The sequence below is a fragment of the Diutina rugosa genome, assembly GCF_008704595.1.
Source record: "Diutina rugosa strain CBS 613 chromosome Unknown scaffold40_size130624, whole genome shotgun sequence".
Classification (NCBI taxonomy): domain Eukaryota; kingdom Fungi; phylum Ascomycota; class Pichiomycetes; order Serinales; family Debaryomycetaceae; genus Diutina; species Diutina rugosa.
This window is the reverse complement of record NW_022995101.1, coordinates 68,065-81,878: the sequence shown is the minus strand read 5'-3', so window position 1 is coordinate 81,878 and position 13,814 is coordinate 68,065. Positions and strand designations below refer to the sequence as shown.

The 13,814-nt window shown below is 47.8% G+C and overlaps 4 protein-coding genes across 4 annotated transcripts; 2 read left to right on the top strand and 2 right to left on the bottom strand. All coding sequences in view use genetic code 12, as the record gives it.

Annotated features, from left to right (window-relative positions):
* Nucleotides 1-271: 271 nt before the first annotated feature.
* Nucleotides 272-4,321, bottom strand: DIURU_001770 (tRNA (guanosine(18)-2'-O)-methyltransferase; the record flags this gene model as incomplete). Its single annotated transcript, XM_034154350.1, has 1 exon — nucleotides 272-4,321. The coding sequence occupies one exon, from the start codon at nucleotides 4,319-4,321 to the stop codon at nucleotides 272-274; it is 4,050 nt and encodes a 1,349-aa protein (XP_034013449.1).
* Nucleotides 4,322-5,084: 763 nt separating this feature from the next.
* On the top strand, nucleotides 5,085-7,193 carry CRN1 (Crn1p; the record flags this gene model as incomplete). The annotated part of the gene is made up of 2 exons (XM_034154348.1): nucleotides 5,085-5,089; nucleotides 5,153-7,193. The coding sequence occupies 2 exons, from the start codon at nucleotides 5,085-5,087 to the stop codon at nucleotides 7,191-7,193; spliced, it is 2,046 nt and encodes a 681-aa protein (XP_034013448.1).
* A 1,069-nt stretch (nucleotides 7,194-8,262) lies between these two features.
* DIURU_001768 (uncharacterized protein) lies at nucleotides 8,263-9,186 on the bottom strand (the record flags this gene model as incomplete). The annotated part of the gene is made up of 1 exon (XM_034154347.1): nucleotides 8,263-9,186. The coding sequence occupies one exon, from the start codon at nucleotides 9,184-9,186 to the stop codon at nucleotides 8,263-8,265; it is 924 nt and encodes a 307-aa protein (XP_034013447.1).
* Nucleotides 9,187-12,137: 2,951 nt separating this feature from the next.
* DIURU_001767 (uncharacterized protein) lies at nucleotides 12,138-13,715 on the top strand (the record flags this gene model as incomplete). The annotated part of the gene is made up of 1 exon (XM_034154346.1): nucleotides 12,138-13,715. The coding sequence occupies one exon, from the start codon at nucleotides 12,138-12,140 to the stop codon at nucleotides 13,713-13,715; it is 1,578 nt and encodes a 525-aa protein (XP_034013446.1).
* Between the last annotated feature and the right edge of the window lie 99 nt (nucleotides 13,716-13,814).

Sequence of the window (13,814 nt, the reverse complement as noted above, 5' to 3'; positions counted from 1 at the left end):
AACTAAGCTCATGAGCAACGATTCCAACTATAAGTGTACATGATTTATTTGCTCCGAAGTGATATTTAGGTTACCTACATGCGGTGTGAAATTGTGCAACCCCATGCTTGAGTGGCATGTCATGGCTGCTAGGAGCTTTACTGGAATAGTAACTACTTGTCGTGCAATCTACGCAAGGCCATAGATTTGTGCATAGGATTTGAGTTGGTGTGGCACTACTCACGATTAATGGTGACGATGAAAATGTAATTTACTATGTGCAAGATGATCGTTAGCAGTGTTGACTGGCGTACGCGTGAACGAGAACGGCGGTGGCGGTTTGAATATTCATCAGTCGAATAACCCCGACTTGCTTGATTTCAACACACATGTCCAATTCCGCAAGCAAATGGCCGGGGATCCCCTCGCGCTCTTTGCCCAAAAGGAACACCAGCTTTTTGGGGAACTGAAGAGCCGGTGATAACTGTACTGACTGATCGGTTTGTTCGAGCCCAATGAGGGTGAATCCCTCGCGTTTCTTTTGTCGTAAGAACTCGACAATGCCGTCGATCTTGACCTCCGTGATCGGCATCCAGCGATCGGCAGTAACCGCAACACTCTTGAACAGAGGATGTTGCTTGACTCGGATATCGTCCACTGTCATCAAGCCCGCGCCAAGAACATCAGACAACCGACAGATCCCCCCTAAATTGGGCGGCTTGTCGACTAAACTGGCCACCACCACCAAGTCGCTACGTTCAACGTCGCTACCTTTGTCAGATTCAATGTCGACAAATGTCGACCATGCCCCACTTTTGGTTTGGAGCATGGTATCGTTTTGGGTAACCACATTTTTAGTGACGTTTGGCTTTTTGGTAATGATCCACAGGCCTTGGTCTTCATCACCAATGGCATGGCGCAAGCGAGATTTGTGGCTTGGCAGAAGAAGGCGGTGGAAGTGGTCGGAAGAGATCCAATCGTACGTGTCCCGTTCGCTGGTCCGTTTCATCACCTCCCCACTGATTGAAGTCAAAGTCAAATTACAAATGTCCCAAAGCTGGGCATCCCCGGGGCGATAAGTCTTGAGTTGGTGGACTTGAGCCACGGAGTCGTAAAGCCCTTTTAAAACTACGCGTAACAGTTCGTCAACCTCGAGACGCTTGTCGTTCACTTCGGCGTATATCAGGCAAATCAATGATAAACTGAAATGACGAATCAGCGCCTTGTTCGAGGAGGCGAACGTAATCACAAGCGGAACAAACCGTTGGTATAATTGTGATTCCTCTTTAGTGGACATTTGTTGAGCGGCTAAGAAGAGAATTCTCAAAACCCCGGTGATTTGTACTGGAGAGAGGGAACCGTCGAGGATACGTTTGAAACATTCGTCAACGGTGGCCGCGTCAGAAACGGCATGGTATGCAATAATCCATTCGAGGTAAACTCGGACCCACGGCAGGGGTTGGGCTAAGAGGTAATCAAAGTACTCCAAAGGATTGAAGTCGGCCAAATCGATCAAACTGACGAGGATCTGGTAAAGCTGAACTCGGATGCGTTCCTCGTTGGCATCAGTTTTGCGGTCAACCTTGACAAGATTGTATTCACGCTGGTTTTCCCAAATATGCTGGTAGATCGAGTTTGCAAATTGCGAGGATAATTTGGTATTGAATAACGCGAGCAAATACACGCGTGCACTGATCTCTTCCTCGCCATAAATCTGTTGATACCACTCATTGGTGTCGATATTGTCAGTAAGTTGGTCAATCATTCTCGGCAATAAGTACTCAAGCTGGAATTGGAAACTAGTGCCCTGGTCAACTAATTGGGCTTTCACCAAAACATCAACCGCCCATTCAAGTCTGTCGACACCCTCGAAGTCGAGGAAAGCCCGCGTCATAGCAGGGAAAATGCATCTGCGTCCGTGGCACTGTGCCATGATCAGAAAGCAGACTTGCTTCAAGGTTTCGGCAAGGTCTGAGTTTGCGATAGATTCTTCAAGAATTGGCGGCAGCAAGATAGTTTGGATCAAAGTGGTGTGTAATTCTCTTTGAGTGAGTTGCAAACGACTAGCAACCATATCAAACCAAATCTCAGCAAGAAGCTGGGCAACCTTTTGTTTTGAAACATAAGGAAGAATTTTGTATGCAATTCTCACAATAGCAAGATTCGCATCCCCACTGGCTGAATTGGATGTGAGAGCCGGTAAAACCTTTTCACTCAATTCGGGGGTGACCTCCACTTTGTTCATCGATGCTGCGAAGATCTGCCAGTAGTCTCCATCGATCTTATTCCGCAACTTGTAAAAGTCACTCACTTGTTTTGCCACCTCATCTTCGTGGGGAATAAGGGCGAGACCAATTAATAATTCAGGGTCTAGTTTAAATGATGAATGCGGGTAAAGATGGGCAAATAATCGGAAAAGTAATTCACCTTTCTCAACGCCAGCATATGTTTCCAGCGCTAAACAATTTACAGCAGACTGCCAAAGCTTAGTCAAATCATTGGGGACAACTTGAGGGTAACTTGCAAATTGTACTTCGGCCAATTGTTCAAGTTGAGAATCGTCTGTCAACCCATTGGAAAGATTCTCTTGAAGGATATCCAGATCAAATTTCAGAGTGTGGATACCCGATGCTAACACAGTTGCCAAATCTGATGATGATACTGGTGTTTCAGTGTCAACCAAAACCTGTAATCTGGGGTCAGTCAAGGATTGATTCTTCAAAAGAGGACGAATTTCATCAGCTAAAAGAGCAATGATATCCCACCGGCCGAATGTCACCAACATCGATTCAGTGTCTTCGCTCCACTGGAACTTCATGAGCAATTTGAGATTAAGGGTCTGAAGGGCTCGATCGTACATGGGGGTTTCTGCCTGGTGTCTCATGAGCAGGGCGAGCGCCTCCCGGTGAGGAGCCAATGCTATCACGTTCAGTTTGAGTCCAGCGACAATGCCAGCAATGGTGAACACCCGGGTGGGGTCATACAGCTCGTGGGATTCAGCAAAGTAAGTGATAAGCGGGAGTACCAACGTTGGCTCTACGGAAACCGCTCGAGCAACAAACAGCTGCCACAGGTCGCCGAAGGGACAAGTCATCAGCGACTTATCGATGCCAAAGTGACTAGCTTGAAGGGCGTAGGGAAGAATGGTCTGTTTAAGAATTGCATCCAGCTCGCTAAGCACTGCCAACAGCTCTTCTGGAAGCTGCAACAAAAGGTCCAAAGCGAAACGTCTAACATTATCAGTAGTAGCTCTCAACCCCGTCGAAAGTAAACAAATGCCCCATCTTGGTTTCACAAGCGAGCCGGGAGCGAGAAGCTGGATGATGTCTCCCGATGCCGCCTCCGCTTGGTGAAGCAGGGTATCCAACGCGACGATCTCGTAGTAAGTGATAAACCGACGCCATGAGTTTTCGTAGTTAGCCGCACGGTCAGGGTGCCAGACCATGTAGTCGTTGTCCACAACAAACGTGATGTGATGAAGTGAAATTTGAAGAATTGACACGCAGTAACGACGGTGTTCAGCAGACACTGAGGCTAAACCCTGGTATAAGTTATGCCAATACTGATCCGAACAGAGAAGCTCTTCCATAAAACCATCTTTAGCGAGCAGGTCTCTTCCGTTGATGAAGCGAAGCCACTGAAGGTAGCCTTGAGTATGGTGGAAGGGGTGAATACTCGCCAAAAGACTGGAGATAATATGCCACAAATCCTTGAACGAAACCGTCAATTCGCTCATCCGCCACCGTAAAACATTAGAAGCTAACTTCACTGTGTTCTCATCGTTATTACCCAAAAGCATCAACAATTGACGGTCGAGATCACTTGCAACTTGAGCGTGAGAGCGCATAAAGTGTTCAAGAAACCGTAAATATTGAGTCAACGTAGGTTGGTCGTGGTCGTTGTCATCGCCATTTTGAGTGTTTTCCGATTGAAAGTCTGTAACGAGATTCTCAAATCCAGGAGTCCAGTTCCGTGGCAGACGCAGCACCAATGCGGCGATGGAAGCGTCCACATTCTTGACAAAAGCATCGGCTAGGCCAAACTGGATGAGTAAGTCGCATAACGAGTCGAATCTGTCGGTGTCGTCATTGGCAATCGTCTTGACAGCGAAGTTGAGCACGTCATCTCGATGGGTATCCAGCGCTTCTTCCGCGACGAGTGTGGCGAGTTCGACGTAATTTGGGTCCGACAATTTGGTCACCGCATCATCGAGGATGCTTCGCTTGGTGGCACTGTCTAGATGCTGGAGCACCGCTGCCGTGGGAGCCACCATTTGGTGTTGTGGGGTGCGATGGTGATTTCCGATGAGATCGGCGAGGACATAAAATTTAGATCCACCCATAGGAAATTAGTAGGAGATTTTGAAGGAAGTCGTTGATGATTTCAAAATCACATATATGTCGACTTATTCATATTTGGTAGCAAAAGTTAACGTCATGATGGACATTTTGGAAAACAATTAGAGTGAACTAATAGGCTTATATTTAGCATGAGAGCTGCAAGGGTACGTCACATATAAAATTCGTAGGGAAGAGTGAATTCAGAGTTACAAATTATGTGTTGGAGGTAGCATTTTCAACAAAATGTGTCGATGCTAACAAATCGCAAATTATTGAGAGTTTTGTGTAAGCCATATACCGGCGCGATCTACTGGTAGTGGAGAGCCACCAGCGGTAGTCAAGGGGTTCGACTCCAGCAGCTCGCTTTCGGTTTTCTTGTCGTTGTTGCCGAATAACAACCAGCAATATCGTAAAATCGTCGCAATCCGTCCCAGGGACGACGGCACTTGGGCCATTTTAACAATATACATATCCCTGAGACAACCGAGCTATGGCTTAGCTAAGACTATAAGTATGTCTACTATCGGAAGGTATAATTTACCACTAGTACTAGGCATCGCTTGCGGCCGCTTATTGTACGGTATCCCCCTCACCATACTGGTTCACATAATCGTTTCCACCGATTTTCCGAGTCTACCCTCGTAAATTAATTCTCATAACTGTGCCAATGTTTATCCTGGCGCAATTGTCGTTGCTACCGGAGATCGCGGGGTTATCGCGCGGAAAATCTTCGACGACCAACGCGACCAACTAAGACGTGTCATCATGAGGTAAGTGGTGGATGGGTTGTGATGGTGGCGGCCATCGATTTTCAACCGGAGACTAACCGCTAGTGGAAAGTTTGTTCGGGCGAGTAAATATCGCCATGTGTTTGGCCAATCGACGAAAAAGGAATTGTGTTACGAGAACCTCAAAATCACCAAAAACGCCTGGGACTCTAACATCATTCAGGCCAACAACGACTACCTCTCGGTAAACTGGGACGCCTCCGGCGGTGGTGCCTTTGCCGTGATTCCCGTCAAGGAAGTGGGCAAGGCTCCCGACACCGTGCCGTTGTTCCGCGGCCACAAAGCCCCCGTCACCGACACCGCGTTTAACCCGTTCAACCGGCGCCAGATTGCCAGTTGTGCCGACGACGGTAAGATCTGCGTGTGGGAAATTCCCGAGGACTACTCGTTCCACCGCTACCTCGACGACAACGACGAAATCAAGGACATCACCGAGCCGCTCAAGGTGTTGCTGGGCCACACCCGTAAGGTTGGCCACATCCAGTACCACCCGTGTGCCGAAAACGTCCTTGCCCTGTCGTCGTTGGACTACACGGTGAAGATCTGGAACGTGGAGACGGGTAAGGCCGAGATCACTTTAAAGCACAAGGATCTCGTCACGTCGTTCGCGTTCAACTACAACGGGCTGTTATTGGCCACCACCTCCCGTGACAAGAAGTTGCGCATCTGGGATATCCGCAAGGGTGAAGTGATCTCGGAAGGCCCGTCGCACACCGGGGCGAAGCCGCTGCGAGTTATCTGGTTGGGTAACACCGACAGAGTGTTGACTACGGGTTTTGACCGGTTGCTGGATCGTCAGATTGGGTTGTGGGATATCAATGCCATCGACAAAGGTCCCATCAACGGCTTCCAAATCATCGACGCGCTGTCGGGGGTTTTGATTCCGTTCTTCGATGAACTGTGTCTGATCCTTTATCTCGCCGGTAAAGGTGACGGTAACATCCGCTACTACGAATACGACAACGACGTGTTACACGAAATTTCGCAGTACGCGCTGACCGACCCGCAAAGAGGGTTCGCTGTTGCCCCTAAGAATGCGGTTAATGTCAAGGAGTGTGAAGTGGTGAAGCTGTACAAAACCGTTAAGGATCTGGCAATCGAGCCCATCTCTTTCATTGTCCCGAGAAAGTCGGAGTTGTTCCAGGAAGACATCTACCCCGATTGCCCTTCGGAAAAGCCCGCATGTGGCGCCGACGACTGGTTCTCGGGTAAGGAGATCAACGGCCCTGTGCTCATGAACATGGAAGCCTTGTTTGAAGGTGAAGAACCTGAATTGAGAGATTCTGATCCTATGGTGAAGGTTTCGGAAAAGAAGGCCGAAGCGGAGAAGAAGGCTGAAGAGAAAAAAGCTGCTTCTGCCCCTCAATCCCCTGTCAAGAAGGAAGAACCCAAAAAGGAAGCCGACGCTAAGGCTAAGGATTTGCCTGAACCTAACCCCACCGTCCCTAACTCGGGTATGCCTAAGCTTACTAATGCCGAGCTTGACGACTCGTTGCAATCGTCGGAGAAGGTCAACTCCATGCTTAAAAAGGTTGAGGACAACTCTGATGACGAAGTCGAGGACAACGACGGTTGGGAAGAAATTCCCAAGTCTACCAAGAATGTCGCTGCCAACGGTGAAGCTAAAAAGGCTGATGTGAGCGCAGCTAAGGAGGAGCCTAAGAAGGAAGAACCCAAGAAGAAGGAAGTAGCCAAGAAAGACATTCCTGTCAAGGAAGAACCCAAGGAGGAGCCTAAGCAAGAAGAGCTGAAGAAGGTTACCCCAACTGAGGAACCCAAGGTCGAAGCCACCAAACTGGAGTCTAAGGTGGAAGCCAAAGAGACCAAGGACGAAGCCAAGGCTATTGAGAAGGAAGACACTAAGGAACTGACAAAGGCCGCCACTGATAGCGTTGACGCTAAGCCTGAAGCGGAAAAGTCGAAGACTTCGAGCGCTCCTACGCTCAAGCAAACGGTGGAAAAGCTTGCCCAAATTGCCGTGAACCTTGAACAACAAATCGAAAAGATGGCCCAGGCCCAGTTGGAAAAGGACGACAGATTGGCGGCCTTAGAAGCCCGCATCGAGCAATTGATGAAAGGCAACTAAATCATGAAAGTCAAATGAATGTATGATGTCATAGTAAATAGACAATGTTAAGGTTTACTCAAAGCAGATAGCATCATTTAGAGACCGAAAACCATGTCACAATTGGGGAAATAAGACTTTCGTACCTAATTTCACCACCAAATACGATTCATTTAAGTGTTTTGATAATGCCACCTTCTAACCAGTTAGTTCCCAAGTCATATACATCAGCCTCAAGCTCAAAGCAGTGATATTTCGCGAAGTGAGAATTCGCAATTTTGAAGTTTCCTTATATACCTTGGTGTTGCTCCCAAATTTCAACGCGCATCAATGGTGTAGTGGTAACATTTCACTTTCCCAAGGTGGAGCCAGGGGTTCGATTCCCCTTTGATGCAACGCGCTTTGTTTTTCCACGTCATTTGAAGCTATATGTCGTCTATTCTAGTGACTAGCTCTATTGTTTAGTTTTTTTTTTTTTTTTTTTTTTTTTTTTTTTTTTTTTTTTTTTTTTTTTTTTTTTTTTTTTTTTTTTTTTTTTTTTTTTTTTTTTTTTTTTTTTTTTTTTTTTTTTTTTTTTTTTTTTTTTTTTTTTTTTTTTTTTTTTTTTTTTTTTTTTTTTTTTTTTTTTTTTTTTTTTTTTTTTTTTTTTTTTTTTTTTTTTTTTTTTTTTTTTTTTTTTTTTTTTTTTTTTTTTTTTTTTTTTTTTTTTTTTTTTTTTTTTTTTTTTTTTTTTTTTTTTTTTTTTTTTTTTTTTTTTTTTTTTTTTTTTTTTTTTTTTTTTTTTTTTTTTTTTTTTTTTTTTTTTTTTTTTTTTTTTTTTTTTTTTTTTTTTTTTTTTTTTTTTTTTTTTTTTTTTTTTTTTTTTTTTTTTTTTTTTTTTTTTTTTTTTTTTTTTTTTTTTTTTTTTTTTTTTTTTTTTTTTTTTTTTTTTTTTTTTTTTTTTTTTTTTTTTTTTTTTTTTTTTTTTTTTTTTTTTTTTTTTTTTTTTTTTTTTTTTTTTTTTTTTTTTTTTTTTTTTTTTTTTTTTTTTTTTTTTTTTTTTTTTTTTCTCGTGGATTTTTCACAATCGTTCATACATCATACATAAAGTTCACGCGACGGCGTAGCCCGATGCGTACGACACGCTGTGGTCGGCAAGCAGCTTCGCCTTGTTGCTTTGCGAGTAGCCGATCCACTCGATGCCAGTGCCGTGGAGAAGTCTCAACAATACCAGGATGGGTTTCTGGCCACAGATGGTGTTGCCCGTCTTCTGGATGTAGCGGTCCCAGCCCGCCGCATCCCCTGAGCTGGCGATATCCATCCCCCGCCGGTCCAAAAGCTCAATCAGCTTGTATAATGGCATCCCTGGAGGCGACCCCGAGCGCAACGACGTCAACGGCGCGTCCTCCACCGGACCCAGCGGCCGGTCGGCGATGTACTTGGTGTAGTCAAACAGGCGCCCCCAATGGCAGAAGTCCAGCAGCACGCAGAAGGTGTTTTCCGGGTTAGCAGCGTAGGGCTCAAGCGCCGCCACGAGCGCCAGGCACAACTTGGCGTCCATGCTTGAGATCATGATGGGAATAATCTTCACCGACGGGTGCTTGTAGTAGATGAACGGGGCGTGCATTTCGAATGAGTGTTCGTCTTCGTCGACGTCCTCCAGCATTTTGCGGAATACTGGCAACTTGGTGAGTTCGTCAACGACTTCAGTATCGACAGCAAGCCGTCCTAACGGAGTGTCGTAGTAGGCAAACGGCAGCACCATGGCCACCCCCCGGTAGAGCACGTGGTGGGAGGGGCCCAAAATGAACACGCGTCGAGTGGAGTGGGCGTCCCAGGCGGCAAACGTCTCCGCCAACCGCTCGCCCAGGTAGGTGTAGCCCGCGTGGGGCCCGACGAGAAACCGGGCCCCAGGGACCAGCGAGTCGCCCACCACCAGCAGCGCTTGCTGGAACAAGCCGGCGAGCTGCAGTTTAAGCTTGTGCTTGTCGCTGGTGTACCACGAGCCGGCGTGGGAGGCGTGACGAACACTCATATGGGAGTGGCGAAATGAATGAGACGAGAGACCGCGGTGAGCGTGAGGGTTGGGTGGTCGAGAGAGGGTGGGGTGAGGCGGAGTCTCGGCAGAGACGGTTCCGAGCCGGGACACGGAGGTGTCAAAGAGAGGCTGATTCTAGACCTCGAAGAGTCGGCGATAACGGTGAGGGTACAAATCGGGGGGCCCGCGGTGAGCTCAGTATAGGGGCAATAGGGACCCCACAAACGTAACTTGTTGAGAGTACACATAGTATTGATTAAGGCAGTTGCGGTAAACAAATAGTTTTAATTTGCTAGCAATTATTATCAAAATATCTAAGACATTTTTGCTCTGTACCATAACTATTGATGGCTAAAAACTGCTATCAGGCGCACTAGCAAGGGGGTTGTTGTCCCTACTCTACTCCACAATCAGTGACGTCATGATAAACAATTCGCACCCGTGCTGCAAAATACAATAAACCGATTGATGAGTTCTTTTCTGCCTAAGCCTATGTTTGAAATGCTTGTCTGGGTGGTTGATCTTTAAATTATATGTATTGTTTATTATATCGTAAATGTTTCTTGAGCTGGGACTCACCTGGCATTGAAATCTGTCCACTCGGTCCCTTTGTAATGGGGACTGTCTAAGTGGGATCCACCGGTATTTCACGAACCCAGCTCAAAATTTTCGTATCTATATTGTATTTCCCCAGTGTCTTCTATAAGCACACTGCCTCTTGGTGGATATGACGGGCTATACCAGTGAGGTATGTTTGCGCGACTCGCCCCCTTTCCGAGAGGAACCACACGGTCACGATGTAAGTCGACGTCGATGTGGTTAGGATTGTCGATCGGCAAGCCGATGTTTACTGGGCTAACCACCACTGGGAGTGAGGTACGGCCGTCAGAATCTGAGACCAGATAGTCATCCTAATGGACCGTCTGTTAATCTCCATCCGCGTATGCGTAGTGTCATCTCCAAGTGGGAGGAGGCCACGATAAGGTGGCCATCCACCACTGAGTCCTCTCCATCCTCTTACAAACTTCGTTCCACAGGCGGGCGAACATGGCAACCTTAGCGCCATGCCACCTCGCGTCTAGAGTCCTCACAGGCCGCCCAAATTCCCCGACAGCATACTCGGGGCCTTCCTATAGTTCGGCTTGCTCGTCTTTACTGTGGTCCTTAGTAAGGGAGGTATGAAGAGGGGTCTCAGCCCGGTAGCGTCAGCAACAACAACTTCAATCGGTATCAAGGTCGGTGCTCTAACCTATAGGTGAAGGTGAGCAGTGATCAGCAAGCGTCATCGTATCAGACCAGGCCAATGGATCTCATTGGCCAATGGCGGGTGGTCAAGCGTTGGGGGTCACCCGTAGAATGTAGGGCCCATTCGCTGAAGTGAGTAGTGGTTGATAGGTGAAAACCATATCGACGGGGGACAGGCATATTTATACACCAAAGGGACAGGCAGCCCTGTTCGTCAGCCAGCCACCCAAAATTAATTAATGGTTCCCCGCCACGCCCCGTCTATTCCATTGTTCTCGTTGCCAACGCGACGCGCAGCATCGTCTAAAGTGAGATTTCATCGGCGATCGAGATTTCTTGTTAATTGAAGGAGGCAACATATAGGGCACCTTCAAACAACTCTCTAGCAACTTCTCTGGTGTCAATAGCTTCAAAACTGAAAGAGAAACCTCCCTCTCCATCACGATGGGGAGTCCTATATTAGGGGGTGTAGTCGGGTATGTTGACAAAACAATGGAGACCTCCCCGCACGCTCAGCCAGCATCGTCATCGTCGTCAGCGCCACCCCTTATTTGCGGGAGCAGAAATGGTAACGTCGACAAACCGGTGGGATAGAGGACGGTATCCCAGGTGTAGCACCTTCTCGACCGCTGTAGGCAATGTGGTGGGTGATTACTTGTCTGTCGACACCATCAGAATTCAATAACCAGGGGTTGCCACCAGATGAGCCATTATTGTCATGGCGGGGGCTTTGGTGCGTGCTCGTCTGATGGATATCAAAATAGCGTGATTTCGATACAGCCCAGTTTTGACGACAACGACGCAATGAGCAACACAGATTGCTGGTAAACACCTCTGATAAATATGTGGCAGGGAAAGTGTTCCGTTCGGCACTGTTATTGGCCACATGAAGATCTGGCACTTGTAGTTGGTGTGGCCTACAACTGATAGTCAACGAAGCAGTTGTCAAGCCAAATCACTTTTTCAGTAAGTCTGTTGTACCCATCAAAGTCCAATTGAGGGAGTAGTCATTCATTGTGGAGGGGCTTAGGCCTTGATTTTTCCTAAGGCGCTAATTGTAGGGTCGTAGCATCAGTGCGGGGGATTTGTATTACTTGAGGACGACACGACGACCTTCAACTACATCATCGACAGTGTGAATGTACTATCAGAAATCTATAGGGCCTAAGCGAGTGTTTGATTACCTATGCTACAACGTTGATCACCTACGCTGAGTTTACCGATGGCTAAAATTGCGCCAGTGACAGAGACCTGAAATTGCATCAGTGAAGTCTTTCTCGTGGCTGAAGTTACCACCAAAGCAATACACCAATGAGACAGACGATCGTCCGATAATTCGTTGGGCAGGCAGAGGGATCCCGATATTCTCTGCATCGTATACGCATGTTATCGCTGAGTGGAACGATAGTATCCATTGCTACACCAGCCCCAATTGCCGGGCTCGCACAACCAAATATAGAAACCAGTTGGGAACTAGAGTGTATGCCATTGTTCGGCATGCCTCTATCATCATTTAGCTCCCATTAAAGGCAGGTTGCTGACCCGGAAGTGGCATTTTGACTACAATGAGATGACTGCAGCAGAGTGACTACACTGAGATGGAAACACCAGGCACACTGATGCAAAATGGCCTCACCAACACCAAAATTACTATAAAAACTGTGTCATTTTGCCATCAATTCAATCCTACCACCTCGCTTTCGATGAAGTTCGCTACCTCCGTCTTCACCCTTGCGCTTCTTCTCGTGTTCACCAGAACCGTCCACGCCTTCTTCGAAGCGGCTGCCTTGCAATTGTTTATTCTCATCGAGGCTGCCGTCTTCCTCATCATCTACACCGGCGAAATCCCCGCCCCGCCTCTGTTCTTGAGGCAACCCACCCTTCCCCCGCCTGTCAGCGAAACCCTCCGCATTGAAGGCGTCACCCTCCAAGTCGCCGATTCGCTGGCGGAGTTGCTGCTTGTGGTGCATGCCGAGTTGTCGGCACCGACACTGATTGTTGCCACCCCACTGGCACCGACACTGATTGTTGCCGCCCCACTGGCACCGGAGATGCTGCTTGCATCTCCAGCACAACTGCTGTCGCTGACTATCGACCACCCTACCCCGTCGATTTCGTCTACCATCGTGTCGCTGTTGCAACTGGTCTTCGAGCTCTTTACCCCGCCGATTTTGTTTGCAAAAGCGCTGCATCGGATTTTCAAGCTCTATGTCCCGCCGATTTTGTCTACCATCGTGTCGCTGTTGCAACTGATTTTCGAGCTCTTTACGCCGCCGATTTTCTTTACTATCGCGTCGCTGTTGCAACTGGGTTTCAAGTTCCTTTCCCCGCTGGTTTTGTTTGGTTTCGTGCCGCTGTTGCCGTTTCTACGTGTCTTCAGCGCCGTGAAGGAGTTGTGCACGTCGGTTTCAGTTCGTCTTGCGACGCTACCTTGGAACTCCCTTTTTCAGGGTCTCACGTTTTGCGCCCTCGTTTACCAAACTCACTTGATCACAAAGATCAATGTTCTTCTCACACTCATCGAGCAGGAGCTTCGGCGTGTTCGCGAAGATGACAACGACGCTGGCGATCTCCCAAATTTCTTCCCGGAAAGAGAGCCCTTCGTCGCCACTGACGTCATCAGAGCGATGGAACATGCCGCCGCAAGAGAGCCTCACCCTCAAGCGACATACACTGCAATCACCGCCTCAGAGGCGAGAACTTTGAATCCTCGGACTGGTACTGGCCACCCCAGTCCCGGGACTTCAAATTCTCGTCCTGTCGCAGGTAGTAGTGCTGTCGCCGCCACAGGGCAGAGAAAGTTGGATCCTGGGGCTGGTACTGGCCGCACCAGTCTCGAGATCCCACGTTTTCGTCCCGTCGGAGGGAGCAGTGCTGACACCGCCTCAGTGGCGAGAACTTTGAATCCTGGGGCTGGTACTGGCCACCCCAGTCCCGGGACTTCAAATTCTCGTCCTGTCGCAGGTAGTAGTGCTGTCGCCGCCACAGGGCAGAGAAAGTTGGATCCTGGGGCTGGTACTGGCCGCACCAGTCTCGAGACTACACGTTTTCGTCCTGTCGGGGGGAGCCGTGCTGACACCGCCTCAGAGGCGAGAAATTTGAATCCTGGGGCTGGTACTGGCCCCACCCGTCCCGGGACTTCAAATTCTCGTACTGACGGTGGCAACATGGCAGCCCCCGAAAATGGCGAAGGCTTTCCGTGGCAAGAGCCGGAAACGTTAGCTGAAACCCGGATGGCGATTCGTGTGGCTAACGACTGGTTGCAAGCCAACCAAAACTGAACTCGCCCAGTATATTATATAAAAATGCAAAAAGTAATGAAAAAAATCTTGTAGTTGAACTTGGCAATATTGGTTGTACATTAATTGTTACAGTTCAAA